The following is a 16,333-nucleotide window of genomic DNA, read 5'->3' on the forward strand; positions in this document are numbered from 1 at the left end:
TGTTCAAACTTGTGCAGATATTTACCTGCCATGGAAGAATAAATCTGAATCATTTTTGAGCATTTGCACTTAGAAAAGAAGAGCTCTCTGATGGCTGAATGACCATGGGATTTGAGCAGGAGTGGGTGTTCAAACACTGTTTGTCAAAAGACTTTTGGCTTGGCATAGGAGGTGTTACAGAGTAGTTTTCCATGTGCTTGGCATGGCAGTGGTTGCCTCAGTTCTTGTGTGCTATTCAGCACATCTTCACTCTGCAAAATTTGAGCCTAATTGAGACTTGGGCATCTCTCATAGATTTCTCCTGACTAGAAGTTTGGTCCTGTTTTAAAACTACTTATTTGGAGGTCAAGAAAACTACCATAATAAATAATAGATGTCTGTAGACATGTCCAAAATGCCTGCTCCAGGATTTATGTCAGTGGTTTACCCTATGGCCCAACCTAGCAATTAACCTGCAGACTCCAATTAAGACAAACCCACCTAGGTCTCAGGCAGAGCCTGCTGCTGGGATGTGCAAATGGAGAAATGCTGTGGGAAGATTTTTACAACTGAAGAAGTATGACCTCTCTTCAAGCCACCATACAGACTGTCCCAGAGACAAAACTGAAACCCAGGCTCTGGGATGTCCAAGAGCTCCTCGAGTCTATAGCAGATGTTAGGATCTCTGGTCTACAGCCAGAGAGGTCAAGACTACCTATCTGACTGTCTACCAGCCCCACTGGAGAAGCCAGTGGGCTGGGAAATCTAGAGCTCTGGAAGAGGTATCCCTCTGTGCAGCTCCAGCACAGCCACACTTTTGGGTAGGATAAAGGGAAGGGTGTAAGAAGGCAGAAAAACTTGCTGGCAAGAAGTAAGCCGGTCAACATTAATTCTTTGGCACTCCTCTGTGTCCTGTCTGGCCCTCTTGGCTGTGTATTTCTACAATTTTAAAAATTAACAGCAGCACTGCCTTCCTTCCCAAGCCTTTGAGGCTTTTTTTTTTTTTAATGTGCACACAATTCCTTGTGTGTTTAAAAGTGGGAAGGGAGGCATTTGGGGTTTGTAGGAGAAAATCCCACGGTTTCATTTCATCTGTGAGAATCTGCCTCCCATTTCATGAGCTCTCCCTGCTCTCTGCTGTGCAGCGATGCTGCTCCAGCTGGCCATTGTGGCCACTGGAGGCTGCAGGAAGAATGTTAGTGAGGTGGTTCCGTGGGAGGGTTTTGTGTAGCAGGACACAAATTCAAACTGGAGTCTTATCAGTGAAGATGTTATGCAAAGGACAGGTCACTGGGCAAGAGGTTAAGAATAACCTGTGATGCTAAGAAAGCAAATCATTACTTTTTGCAGCAGTTTGTAAAGCATTAAATAAAGGTGTATAATTGCAGCTGAAAGCATCACTTTCTCTTCCCCTTGTTTTTTTTTTTCCCTATATGAAAATGTCCATGGCACCCTGCTCAGTGACATGTGACATGGTGGCTTTTGTGTCCAGTCACTGGTAGGAAGTGCTTCAACATAACCATCTGGGAGAGTTTCTCTCCAATTTTGATAATAGAAGGAAAAGTTAACTGGGCTGCCATAAAACAAATAAAGAGAGGAGAAAAAGGAAACCCCAGTGCCTTTTGTTAAGAAGGAACAGATGTAGAGCCATAGCAGCCTGCCAGCTAGGTCAAGTAATATCAAATATTGTGGTTGTTTTCTTGTAGCCTGATCCTCCTTTTGAACTCTCTTTCAGCAATGAAGTTGTAAGGAATGAATTAAAGAAGCTGCCAGCCCTTCCAACACCAGCGCTGAAGGAGCATCCTTCCCTCGCTTACTGGTAATGTATCACCCTCTGCAGTGTCTTGTGCAGGACCTGGCTCTGGCAATGTGGTCTGAGAGTGGAAATGGGATGCAGAGATCCCTGTCTTCTGGCTCTAGGTCTGCCACTGACTCATTGCATGAGTTAACACAAGTAGAGCTACCACCCTGGGCCTCAGTTTCCCCATCTGCCAAATGCCTGGCCAAAAATCCACTGTAAGTGTGCAAATGTCCTGATGAAATCAAAATGCCTAATGTGCCATTTACTTACCAGCATTTTCCATCTGTGAAAGAGTTTTCCCAGTTGGAAATGTCAATCTTTTGCACTGCCCTGTGTTGAGTCATTCAGTTCAATCTTGCAAGTCCTCTCTGTATGGCACAGCTGAACTCATCTCCTTTTGTATGAACTCAGTGATGTTTGGAGGTGGGTGCTTGTTTGCTGTCTTTATTGCACAGAAAAGTAAACCCAGGGTAGGAGCAGGGTCACACTTAGATTTTATATGCCACACACATAGATTCTTTTTGCCACCCTGCATATCCCTTTTATCTGTGCAAATAGAAAAGAATTTGGGGAAAGACTATTCATTAAAGGTGAGACACCTTCACTTCATTTTCTTCTTGTTGCTCTTTCATGTTTGCCTTTAAAGCTTTAGGCTGTAAGCCTGGGGGTTGGATTGAACTTCTTTATCTGCTACTCTTTTAATTTCTGCATTTTGGCAATCTGAGAATGGCAGGGGGAAACAAATCAGTTTGTAGGTTATGATCTCAGTTCTTCTCTTTGCCAAAAAGGTCAGCCACTTCTTGTAGCATGGCTACAACAGTGAAATTAACTCTACCTAATGTCAAGTCATAGGCAAGCTCATCATGAGGTCTCCTAATCACTTTCTGATAATACAAGAAGAGATTCGGAGTCCTCAGCAGAAATTAGGATCACTGACACAAAAACTGTGGATCATCACAATCTCCTAGTATTTCTCTCTAAGAACCAAATCAAATCTTCATGAAATGTGATAAATATAGGTTGCCATTTCATTGAAGAAGAACGGTCTTCGTCTTAGGAGCATCTCTTTTCCCAAGAACTACTCCACACCCTCAAAAGCAGTACATTTCCAGGTGGTCTGGCTGATTGACAGACTGGGAACTCAAGCTGAAAGCCTCACAAGAGGAGAGGTGGGAACAAGTAGGCATTGTCAGGGAAGGCAAATCTGACCTTTTCAGCAACAACATGGCCTAAGGTCTTAATAAAGTGCCACATAGCAAGAAGAGCCATGTAAAATCCTCGTGCTCAGAATATGAGTATTTGCATTTATACACAAGGTACAGCACTTGCAGCTGTACTTAATTTTGTGGGGGTTCTCGTGTGACTGAGAACAGGATACAGGTTGGGAAGATGGTGTTGCCAATGGGGTAATAAAATCAGAGGCTACAGTCCTGTGACTCCCTTGTGATTTCATGTCAGTAACCAAGTCTCAGAGACCTCTTTAACATTAATAGTTCATTATTTTTTAATGATGGCTTTTTTCTAAAAACCCTCTAAAACACTTAATGCTCTCAGGAAGCGGCTGTTGCTGAATCAGACAAAAAGCCTCAAAAGTACAGATCAAACTTCAGTGATCTAATGGAGCAGATTTTTAAAACAGTGTTCACTTTGCATCTCATACAGATTGTGTACTGGATGCAGATTTCATCCAGTCCTTTTCTGTGAGCAATCAGTTTTATTCTGCAGTTCTTCAGCATTAGCGCAAGCAGTCACAAGTGAATCTCCAACCCTGGAAAGAAACTTTGAAAACATTAAAGGTGGGATGGGTAATGGCTCTAGTTAGTTTAAAACAGACAAACCAAAGAACTTTGTACTACATTTTTATCAGATGAAATGGATTAAGAGATAATAAAATGAATAATCAAGTAAATATGGTGATACCTTCAGCAAGATGCTGTAATAGATCTGCATGAAATAATACAACATCTCCATCACACACCATGAAAAAGCATCAGCTGTTGCACCTACCAAAGAGACTTGTGGAATGACTGCTGGATTCTTAGACCAGTACAGTTTGTGTCTCTGATTCCACCTTCATGGAGTCTCCTGGTTCCATACCCATGGTGTAGGCCTTTCTCTTCCCTGTATTCTCTTGCAGCTTTCTCCAGGTTCAGAATAATCAGTTGCACATCTTGTGCTCAAGCATCTTTTGGCATCTCTGATTACTGGTGAAGAAAGAAGGGGCTTTTTGTTGCGTTTGTTTGCGTTTCTTTTCCTTTTAATGAAAGCTGAGCTTCTGGTCCTCCCACACAGTCCAGGAGTTGGGGCCCTGAGTTTTGATTTCTCTTGGCCATGCATGGAAACAGACATGAAACTAATCACAGAGACTGGAGAGAACCTTTAGAAATGTGTTAACTCACAGTGCTCCTTTCCAGACACTTGCCATTGCATTTTATCTCATTTCAGATCCTCCCCAACATGCCAGCCCAGTAGTGGGTTGTCAATAATAAGGCCAGAAGGAGATGCAACAACACAAAAGTAGATGCTAGAATGGAATTTTCAACAGACCGGGGGAAGAGAGACTTCTCCCAGGTTCCCACAGACTTTGAACGCGAGCTTGTTTGTAGCAACCCAAAGCATTAGTGTTGCCAGAAAACCCACCTCTGAAAATATCATCTGAAAATTGCTATTTAGTGATTTTCTCTAGTTCAACACAGTCCTGAGGCCCTGGTCCAGCTCTTGGTCCCTTGGCCTAAGAGGTGCTATGGCTTCAGAGGGACAGCATATGACTGTATGACAGCGTATGCAAATAAAGACATTATTCATTCAAGAATATAATCAAAATGGTCAAATCAGGTTAGAAGCAGAACAACACTAAAGAACAGCAATTTATTAAAACAGCTTGGTGTGCTGGGAAGAGAGGGAGGGAGCCACTAACTTTGAAAATCTGGATCTGATGATGAGAAACTCAAGGCCTGCATTTGCTTGCAAGTTGTCTGCTGTCCAGTTCTATAAGCTGCTGGGACAGGAGGGATTTCTTGTTGGTTCTAAAGATCTTTATCAGAGTTGTCTGCCTCAGGATATCATCCATGTATTAACTTCTGCATCTTTGGGGAGAATGTTTTATGAGCTGGCAAACAGACAGCAGTGCTTCATCAGCCTCCATGTCTCTGTCTCCACATTAGTCAAGCATCCTCTGCCAGCCCTGCACTGTGAATGAGTTTCTGTGTCACCAACACAGCAACAAAGCAAAGCAGGGAGAGAGGAGATGTCAGCTGGTGGTCCCAGCAGTGTCCTAGCACTCTCCCAGCTGTCAATAGCAGCATGGCAGCTGCCTTGAGATGAACAGCTGAAATTATAGGGGAGCATGTTTATAGACTCTGCTAATGCTCCTTCTGACCCGTGATTGATTTTGCTTGTTTTCCCTGGCACGTGCTGGGCTTAACCCTCCAACCCAGAGCTGAAGGCAGAAAGCAACCTCTGTGCTGGATGGTCCTTCTTGCACAGGGCAGTGGGAAGGAAAAGGAAGTTCAAAGAATTGTTAGAGGAGGGACTGTCACACAGATTGTTCTGACTGTGAACATTTTTCCAGTGTGGATGTCGCTATCTGGGCTAGGTGCCCTCAGCTCCCTTTGCTGTCAGTGGAAAGAAGCAGCAGTAACCTCTTCCCAAGGAATCCATCCAAAATAGATTGAAAGAGTCATGCTCTGGAGTACGTTTCTTTCCCCGGTGATAAGCCCAGTGCTGCAGAAAGGTGAAAGGCCGCAGATCCCCATCTTAAATATGCCTTGATTGATAATTCAGGCTTTGTAATTTTTGTCCAAAGGAAAGAAGAAACAAAGATGATACTTACCTGGCACTTAACATCTGTATACCACAAAACATTTTACAAAGGAAGATTATCAGTATCCTAACAGAGCAATGGAGGTATAGCATTGCCTGCATTTGTTTAGAAGAACTGGGTAAAGCCTGGACTATCCCACATTTCTAACATGGGTTAAAAGCATAACTATTTGTCCTGATGTTCAGGAAGGCTTGCTGACATCTGATCTGTCCTTTTGAAGGAAATGGGCCATCAATTGGCTTCCTGCCCAAGGAGTATGGTCTAGGAACATATCAATAATTTTATAATAATCATTTATAAGAAAGCAGAGCACATCCAGAATCACATTAAATAATCAGCTTGTCCAGGTGCATCTATCCTTTCCTTGAATGGCAGCAATATGAGAGCTTGATCTGTGCAATAAACTGCACAGAGTGGAAAATAAAGCTAGCAGTGTTTTCAACTGGAGAAACTCCATTATGTTCTGAGAAGTCACTCCGGGTTTGTTCCTGTCTGAGACGGTGGAATTGCATCCACATGTAATCATGGTTTTAAGAGGTAATTTCAAAGGGCTGTAAGCCCTCTCTGTCTATCTTTTTTATTAAGAATGATGTTTTTTGGAGTTCTTCCAATACTGAACACTCATGTAATTCAGTTATTGCTCCAAAAGTAATCCTGTTTATGACAATCATGGCAGGAGACCCAGGCTCTGCCTTCATGTGCACACCCTTAACATCTGTGGTACTTGCTTGGATCAGTGTGCTGAATATGGTTTCATAGCTGTAGAATTTAGAGCTTACAGATCATTTTCTAAGCATTAAAATGATTCTGAGGGATTTGAAGGGAGAGCTGGACCATTCCTTTACCCATGTAATGTGTCACTGGCTCAGTCAGCATCCTGTTCCTGCTGTGGCCTGCTAGTGGGACATCACTTCACCTTGCCCCAAAAAGGACTCTTTTATTTTTGTAGGATGAATGGGAGAAGCCACTTGATGAGTGAGTAAGGAAAGCAGTTACTCTCAGATAAACAACAGGCTTGTGAGGGAAGAGCTGGCCCTGTTGACAATCTGACAGACTGTCTCTGAATTGCTCTGTGCTGCCTACACTTGTGTTTGTGATTCTCCTCCTTTCTCTCTTCATTATTAGGGCTGCACAATCCTCAGCTTCCCTGTGCCTCTTCTTTCTAAAAGATGCTTTGGCTCCAGAGATTCTGCCTCTCTTTCTAAAAAGAGGTTCTGTCCTCTCTGGCACAGGGGTGCAAATGGGGAAGGCAGCAAGGAGAAGATGCGGTCATGTTAAGCCAGGCTAGTGAAAGGCTTTGCAGTCCTCCACAAAAGCTCCTGTGGGCATCTCTGAGCAGTCATGGTGAGGTCATCTATCACATCATCCCACACTGCTATGCTCCTTCACACTGCCTAGCAATACAAATGACTTCAGTTCTGCCTGAGGAAGGATTACCACATGGCGGACAACTGAAAGGCCCCATTAGGGGGTCATGCTGGATCCAGGAAATGAAGGGAGGGAGGAATGCCAGTTCACATTGCCCTAAACCAGATGCAGTGTGATGGCATGGGATGGACACGCGGCACTGCTGGAAGCTTATGCAGGGCCAGGTGGGGAGGTCACTAAGGTGGAATAAAGGTAGTTTAGGTTTCCTTCCTCTTGTCTGGCAAGTTCTGTACAGTATCTCCAGGGGACTCATCAGATTCCCTGTCCTTAGTATTACAAAATAAAGGGCAAGAAATTGGTTTTAAACCTGAGGACCTAAGTGTTCTGTCATGCCAGTGTAACAGAGCAGGTCTTGTGTGCACTACACTGGATCCTTGGCTTATACTTTGCCATGCTGCGAACGTGCTAGCACAGCTGATTGTATGCATCAGATACTTCTGCTGCCCACTCACTGGAGAATAATGAATGAAATGCTTTAAAAATGAACTTACGGGTGTCTCTCAATCTGTCATTTGGGTCGTGCTGATTTCTCTTGGATGCTCCATCTCTACTGCTTGTTGGCACACACTCAGAATTGTTCTCTGACACAGAGGCCCACTGGTGTGGAATAGCCTCCATTTCACCTTGGAAAACATGATGACATGGTTCATGTCTTTCTAAGACATTAAATGATCTTAGTCTCCGAAGAGCTGTTGGGAATGGGCCCCAGCTCATGCCAACTCCCAGTGCATAGCCAGGAGTTGCCTGGGGAATGCACATTAGTATAACCCAAAAGCAAGCAAAAGCACATGAGTACTTTAAGAGTAAAGAAACTCAAGTTTGAGTGCCTGGAAATATCCCCTGTCACTGTTTAACCTGCTGTTATTATTCCTCTGTGTACACTAGGAATTCAGCTTCCTGCTGAGAGAGGTTGCTCCAGAGTAGTTCCACCAGTGCACCTGCAGTTATGCAGTTGCAGTGAGGAGGAATCTGTCAGTCTTAGGGCTATGACTGGCCACCAATTTCTCACAGTTTTGACCATCTTTCAGAGGATGTGATGGGCCTGAAAAGAAGTTACTTCAGTTAGGGCAGAGCAGATCTTCATCAGCTCCAAGGTGAATCTGTTTGCCCACAGTGTAATATTGTGGGCATCATTTGTAGATAAGGAAAGGAATGCAGAGAGGGAAAAGTCTGTACAAGTAGGTACCATGCTTGTGAGGAAAAAGGGTTCTACTAGAAACCCAACTCTTAGAAAACCATTTTTATTCTCAGTCGGTGACTCCCCCTTTGTTTACCCTGGTCTGCACCAAATCCCCTCATCTAATGGTTTTGCTTGGCATCTTTTGATTCTGTCAGGCAGTAGCTGTGTAACAGAAAGATCTCTTCAGCTTTTGACAAGATTCTTAGTCATGATAATGCCATTATATAAAACATCCAATTTTTTCCTTTCCAGTGAGGATCGAGTCATTGAACATTACAAGAAACTAAATGGTCAGACAAGAGGTCAAGCAATTGTAAAGTAAGTGAAATAAGAGTGATTTCTTTGTGACCCTTGTATTAATAGGAAATATTTATACAGGACTGTAAATACAATATGTTACTATGCTTCCCATCTCATGCAATGCTTCATTTTTAAGTATTTCTTGGCATAATTATTTATTTATCAAAGGTTTTTTTCAGATCATCCTCTCAGCTTCTCAGACGTGTTATTCTCTTCTGTGTTGTTTTGCAGTTACATGAGCATTGTAGAATCCCTCCCAACATACGGAGTGCATTATTACGCAGTAAAGGTACGTGCTTCAAGAAGGGTCCTTCACTGAATTAAACTCCTGTTGGAGAGGGAGGGAGAGAGGTACAAACAGCCATCCTGCTCTCAGAATACAATACACTGCTGCTAAAGTCTCATTTCACTTCCTGAGGTAGGGTAAACTTATTTCAACTGTGTGTGCATGTTTAGTAAATACAGTTCCAAAGAGGAAAATCCTGTTCTTGGAGATAAAACTCCTGCAGTCCTATTGTGCTGGAGCATTCAGCTCATAGTCAGCAGCATGGCAATGCCAGTGAACCACCACCAAAGGCACAAGCCAGACACATCTCTGGCAGGCACTCTTTTTTGTAGCTCCAGGAGGTCAGACCTTTCCCAGATGGCAGATCCATGAAAACCTATCTAGGGCCAGCCGTGACCTACATACTGCAGCTCCCCTCACATGAGATATGTAGATGGATACAGAGATTGTACATCTTTTTAATGCCAGAACATTGTCCTGTACTCTAGAGATAGATAACACATTCTCATCTCCAAACAGCTCTCCACTTCTATGTGGACTTCATGCAGGTATTCATGAAATCCCTCATTTCTTTTGTCTAATGATTTATCACCAAAATTTCCAACCTCATATTATCATTATTACTTCTCTGCCTGACCAGCTGTGTAGGTTTGTTATTTTTTTTTAAGTAGAGAAATCAATAAACATATAAAGAAAGCTAGATCCACATTCCCCAGAGCATATTCCCTCATTTATCACCCCTGAAGTTTTGATGTGTTTCATCATTATCTCTGTGCACAGATCATACAGTTTTTCATACATCTGTAATATCTTGCACACATGGGGTACCATAAAAACACAAATATCTGACTGTACCTGTCTCAGGGGATGCGGTTCTAGTCTATTCCTGCTAATAGAATGTAATAATAAGGCTATTATTATTTTGCAAAAAGCATTAGCCTCATCTTTTCTCAGAGGACAGGATCTCTCCAGCACCTTTTGCATCCAGATCTCTTGGAGCATTCTAGATCAAGAAAAATCTTGTGGATTGGGCTGGATGTTCAATCCTACAAACACTTGAGAGCTATTCCAGTGAGCTCCCCATGGTCAATAAGCAGCAGTGAGCAGCAATGAGGCAGCAAATGTTGCACATAATAGGGTTTGCTTCTTCCTGATGTGAGGGTTTTGGTTTTGCTGTGCTTTACCCTGCCATTCTCTATCATATTAACAGAACAGATGTAATTTCATTGAGGACTTCAGCTCAGTAAATTGTAGAGACTGGGATCAGATATCAGCCATTACTCCATAAGGCCATTTTATTGCACACTCAGACACAAAACAGTTGGGTCTCAGCCTGTCAGACCTTATCACTTGGTAGCTCTCAGATCCCATTACTGCTGCATTTTCAAGACTAATGCTAAAATCCCTCCACATAATTCAAGTCAGCTGGGTGATTTGCTTTCCTTCCTCCAATCTTCAGTGTTCAGACTGAATAATTTACAGGGGAGAGAAAGAGGATGCACCACTGCACAAGGGACCCATGTCAAACCTCCTCACCTCCCCTGACAGCATTCTGAGTAACTTGATCACATGTGCCATATTTTAAATTGTTTTATATGTCATGGCAAAAAGTGAAACAGATCTCTTTTAAACACTGTGGAGCTTTGTGACTTGTGGGAACTTGCAGGGGGAAATTTAACAACACCCATTCAAAGATGCTACTTAGGAACAAATCTTCACCTTGAATGACAACACAGGAAATCTCCAGCATTTCCCCATCTTATTCAATATGACTCCCTCTGTTTTCTCTTTCAGGACAAACAGGGAATTCCGTGGTGGTTAGGACTTAGCTACAAGGGGATTTTTCAATATGACTACCATGACAAAGTGAAACCAAGAAAGGTAGGTGTTCACTTTTCTACCAAGGTCTCGGCTTGCCACACATGTCATAGCTGGAGTCAAGGGTGTGATGTACACCAAATGCTGGCATTGATTCATGTGGTTTTTGAAGGATGTTCGTTTTCTCCCAAAATCATCTGAACGTCTGCAAAGAATTAATGGGAAAAAGTAGCTCATAATTCATTAAAAGTTGTGGGGTTTGGAGGAAATAAGTGTCACTTAATCTTGCAATTGAAGTTTCTTTTTTGTGTGGTTCATAAGACATCAATGGGAACTCAAGGACTGATCCTCTCAGGTGCTGGAGGCCTTCCATCCACTGGCTATGGTGCATTGGGGGTGCTCAGCCAACCCTTGATACTGTTTTGTCAAGCCGTAAATGATCCGAGAGAGAAAGAGATGAAGAGACAGGAAAGCTGCTTCCATTTATTACAAAAAGAAAATTGCATGATTTTCTCAGGACCAGCATTACATTCGATAAGCAACGATTTTATTAACTGAAGAGTTAATGTCAAGGTAGCAGGTAAAGATGGCTTTCAACATATGCCTAAAAAAAAGGCATGGGAAGTTTTGATTCTTGAGCTCAGCCTATGAGAGGGACCCGTGTGTTCTGATCTTCCCACCTAGGATGCCATCTAATACAAAACCCTCATCCCTGAGCACATGCCCTGCAGGTGGGAATGTACAGCCTGTTAGCAACAGTGCTTGTTGCACTGCAAACCTGTGGAGACAATGGGAGGCAAGGATTCAGGCTTGCTTGCAGGCTGCAAAACTGGATGATTTGGAGCAACTGGACAGCTCTTCTGTGAATGGAAAAGCTTCCACAGTGAATTAATGCACTGTATTTCTCTTTGCATTGTCTCTGTGCCAATTCTTCTTTCACCTTTTCTGGTCACATTCAAGTTGGACACTGCCTAATGCTCATTGAGAGCATCTTCTATTAAAATAAACTAGAATCAAGGTTTTGGTAGAAAACTGAACTGCTAAGGAGGCAGCAAGAGACAATTAGGCATCAATTAGGCTTTTATTCACTGAAGGCTATTAATAGGGCTCTTATTCATTGAAGGAAAGGACAAGGAGAGTAAGGAGGTCTTCACAAAGACTAAAAGACACATCTATTCCGGATCAATCATTACCTGCAGGGCAAGCCATCCTCACACATGATAGTTTAAAACATGCCTAGGCTAGGTGTTTGCACTCACATATCTCCAGTAGTGCCAACCCCCCAGGGAAGACATGTCCTTAAAAGATACCTTCAGAAGTCAGGAATACAAACATTTCTTTGGAAGAAATTATTGCCCTGCCATGACAGGACTCAGCCTTTCACAAGCTATAACAATTACTGTCAGCCCTCTATGGATGAGAGGGTTGGTGGAAAGCATCAGAAGGAAGGAGAAGAGAGATCAGGTGCTCTGACTGCATGAGAGGAGACACACTTCCACCAGAAGAGTCAAGCCTTCTCTTCTCTGCTGTTGAGAGTAATCTAGTCTGTAGCATTGGCTTTGGAACTTAATAAAATCTGGGGCTTTAGGCACCTCTGATCCTTTTTCTGCAAGTGTAACCCTAAAAAAATAGGGGGCTGGTTTTCTCTTTATTGAGAATTAGGGGTTTTTTGGTCTCAGCAAATCATGTATGAAATCCAGCAGACCCAAAACAATGGTGCTGCCTTATGTATAAACCACTGAGAACTGTGGCAGAAGTGGTCATATATCTGTGAGGGAAGGTTGGATACAAAGGGAGAGCAGGAATTTCCGGGCTAGAGGCTGTCCATTGCCACAACCCAGAGACCACAGCAGTGAAAAGACAGCCTAGATGAGCATTTCTCTGCTACACGATGCTTGAAAACCCCATCTGTTGGCAGAGCCATTCCAAAATGAACAGCCTAAATCAGGGATGGGACTCGGACAAAGTGGCTGAGGCTTTGTTATTTCTCCATGGAGTGATTTTACCTTCTGTGGAGCAAGTAAAAAGACTTCTTACCCTACACAGGTGGTAAAACCCCTCTGGTGAGAGCAGATCAACTGCCTCAGTGAGGCGCAGTGTTTAATCCTCTGCTAATTAGATTGCAAAATGGCACTCGATAACCCTGGTGTCTGGGAGCAGCCTGCCACAGTATCTGATTCATTTCACTGCACCGGCATGGGCTGGTTCACGTCTTTGCTGTGCAAATGGGAGGGGTAAACTTACTGAACTTTCTGCAAGGTAAAATTGGCAGGGGAGGGGGAAGGAGATTATGGCTTTTCTGATCTTTAATATTTTGTTCCTGCACACTGCTGATGCCAGAAACAAATTGAAAACTTACAATGGAAAAATAAGTCTCCCTGGAAAAAACACAAGCAGAAAATTGTAGCAAGAAACCAGCTGAAATCAAGACATTTATATTAAGTGCATATAAAAACCTTGCTTGTTTTATGAGGGAGATTGTAATGTTTTCCTATATGTCATCCTAGATAGATTTCCATCTTTCTTGTGTTTGCGAGTAAAACTGTAGCCCGCACTAAGCAGCTGTACCTATCTAATGGTGATCCCATTAGCAGTCACTCAAAACCATGGTTTTATTAAATTGCTGGAGTAAATCAGGCATGTGTCTCTGGAAAACCAACCAGGTTTGTCAGCAAGTTAGATGAGACTGGAGAGGGGAATTGAGGCTGATGCAGGGCCAGAACCTCATCCTGCTTGCACTATTCTAACTCAGGCATCAAGTCCTCCAGCATTACTGGGGATACAGCTGTGTAGGATTTTGTGTGAAGCATTCTGGAAGTTGGGCTTGCAGAACCAGTGTCATTTGTGTAGAAGCAGCTCACAGCTTCCAGGGTGGACAGAATCCATTTCCCTCTACGTTAAACTTAACTTCTACAAATGCTTTCTTGTGAAAAGACCAAACCATCGTTTTCAGAGAAGGGTCATTAGAGGGTTTTTTGCTTGAGTTGCAGGGCAACTGGAAAGAGAACCAAGGCACTGCAGCCGCCCTATGTGAGCATTTGTCTGTGAGTGGTGTGTGTCCATTTTAACCAGCACACAGGGATGTGACTCCACTCCATCCCCAGAGATCAGTGCATGAAGACCCGCAGCATAGCCTGGAGCTGTGAGATCTGCACACCCAAGTAGTAGCACTAGGCATATCTCTGTTGTTCTAGTGAGATAGTCCCACTGATTTAAGAGCTCAAAGGCATTTTCCTAGTGCACACAGCTTAACAGTTAGTAAACAATTAACTCCAAGCTGAAGAGTGAATGATTAACAAAGTCAGCCAAAGAACTTCCATATGGCAGATAAAAAGACAGACAAAATGTTTAACTTCTCACAAAAAATAAAATTACCTTAAAGGAGAGTCTGGTAATGTTTAGTTTCTTTGTAAGAAGTATGTCTGTATAGTGTTATCTCATTTTCTTCTATAGAAAGCTAGTGGCAATGAAACCTAAAGTTAGCCTTTTTTCTCGGACTCATAAACATTACCGCTGCTCACATTATCTGGTCACTGAAGAGAACCCAAAGGGAATAAAGGCTTTTAGAAATAAGATAAAATGTGAGACATCACAAAATTCAGCCATGAACATAACTTGACAAAAAATTTCCTTGTGACAGAAGTTTCTGCCATTTCTTCTCAGCGTTACCCTTTCTCTGGGATTAAATGAAGCATGCTGTGAAAATGCTCTGTCCCTTGCCATAAAGTGTCCTCAACAGTCTGTGATTCTCATGACAAATTTAATTTGTAGTTTGTAGTGTCATTGTGAATCCAGAGCAAAGATAACAGGTTGACCTCCCGTTTAAACATGCAAAAACAAGAAGCGAGTCGGACCCATCTTAACAAGCAATGCAGAACACAAGTAAAGTCAGTAGTTTTAAGTTCCTGATCAGAGAAAAATCACCTGCTTGTCAAAAGCATGAGCAAAGTAAGCAGCACATTAATTGTGTCCAGAAAGTGAAAGATTGCTGTCTGGTGCCACTTGGCCTTTTCCAAACAACAAGAGATAGAGTGAACTTTCCCAATTCCAGAGGCAAAATGAGATATTTACACAGGAGGAGCAATAGCCTAATTAAGAGCTGCTTTATTGCAGAACAAGTAGATCCTCTCTGCTTTAGGGCATAATGAAGCATTGTCAAGTCAGTAATTGCATTGATGGAGTGGTTAAACTTGTGCTTCCTGTGGTGAAGGAATGACAGACCAGTAACTTAAAAAAACATAAGGTAAGGATTGATGTGAAATGTACAGAAACTAGTGAATAATGGGAAGGAGAAAGCTGACAAATTGTCAGCTGTCCTAACTGATCATAAAACACTGGGACAGTCAAAAAGGCAAAAGAAACATGAAATTCAGTTTAGTTACAGTGTGCCCAATTCACTTGCACAGCTTCTTGCCACATGATACAATAGAGGGCAAGAGTTCAGAAGGATTGAAGATAGCACTAAAAGTGTGACCCTCCATCCAGGGTTTTAACATTGAGTTGGTTATTTTCAAAGAGGATTTTGGGAGGGGTTATAAATCCTCATGTTCAAGGAGGGTGTTTGGTTTGACACCAAGTTGGTTTCTGTTGTCAGAGGTATGGAGGATGTGTCTCGTTCCTCTCTCTGGCATGCTGCTGAGTCACAGGGTGTATTCAGAACAGCCTGGACTTTCTCTAGGGCCTCCAGAATCAAGTGAGGCCAGAAAATGTATTGGACTCGCATTTCATTGGGATCCTCATCATTTCCTAGGACCTTTGCAAACGCCTTTGCATTGCAGACAGGGATAAAAGGTTTCAAATTTACAAATGATAAAAAAGGAGCAGAAACCATTTCCAGGAAATACTGGTTTAAAAGCTCATGGAGTCCCAGTGGCATTGCTGTAATAAATTATTCGCTGTGATTAGCAGGCTGTTAAGGACTACCTGCTGACTCCTTCTGCTCTGGGCTTTTATTTCTCTTCCCGTTGCTGATCCTTCGTGCTTCTTGGGTTATGGACTTGGCTGTAGACTGAAACAGTCTTCAGGTCACAGTGGGTTCAACTCATTTTATAGTGCAGTAATTCAGTCTTGGTTTAGTATTGGAAACATGGAGCACTGAGGAGGGAAACATATATAAAGCGAAGTTCCTTATCATGCTGTTTCTTCTCATAGAGAGAGGTTGCTCACCCAATTTCTTTCCTTATCAAAATGTTAAGACCCAGACCTGTGACTGCTGAAGAGCAGACATAGTTTAAAACCTTCCCCTGCTGAAATGTCTTATTCCATCCCCATTAGACAGGAGACCATGCTGCCACCAGCACCTTTTTTTACTGCTGCTTGCCCTCGGTTTGGGGTTTCTACCATCCAGCACCAGGCACTTCCCCTTTCAGCACCCACTACTCCATGCCTTATCACTGTGCCAAAGAGCTTCCAAACACACTGGGAGCTGAATAAATGACATCAAAGCACACTGGGCTGGAAAGCAGAATTTTGTCCTTGACACTGAGAACTTCCACAGGATTTGGCTGGACATGCCACTGGGCTGTGATTCAGTGAACATTTCTTTTGGCAGCAGTATCAGCTGAAGTGGCCTTCAGCACCCTCCTCCCCCATTGAAATCCTGCCACCATTGCTCACTTCCTCCCCTGGGCCCCTTCCTCAGCCATCCTGGTATAATTGTGCGGTTGGGAAGAAAACTGCTCCAGAGAAGGGATCAGACTGGCTCAGTTCAACCGAGTC

The 16,333-nt window shown here is 42.9% G+C and overlaps 1 protein-coding gene across 10 annotated transcripts in view; it reads left to right on the forward strand.

Moving 5' to 3' along the window:
• The window catches only part of FRMD4A (FERM domain containing 4A), a 362,726-nt gene that overhangs the window by 298,051 nt on the left and 48,342 nt on the right, over positions 1-16,333 (forward strand). For all 10 annotated transcript variants that reach the window (XM_048302660.1, XM_048302658.1, XM_048302659.1 and 7 more), the window contains 4 exons: positions 1,715-1,798; positions 8,464-8,529; positions 8,743-8,800; positions 10,592-10,678. In XM_048302660.1, coding sequence (XP_048158617.1) covers positions 1,715-1,798; positions 8,464-8,529; positions 8,743-8,800; positions 10,592-10,678 — 295 coding nt within the window. The remainder of the gene's footprint in view (positions 1-1,714; positions 1,799-8,463; positions 8,530-8,742; positions 8,801-10,591; positions 10,679-16,333) is intronic.

This window comes from Corvus hawaiiensis, chromosome 4 (assembly GCF_020740725.1).
Source record: "Corvus hawaiiensis isolate bCorHaw1 chromosome 4, bCorHaw1.pri.cur, whole genome shotgun sequence".
In the NCBI taxonomy this organism is placed as follows: domain Eukaryota; kingdom Metazoa; phylum Chordata; class Aves; order Passeriformes; family Corvidae; genus Corvus; species Corvus hawaiiensis.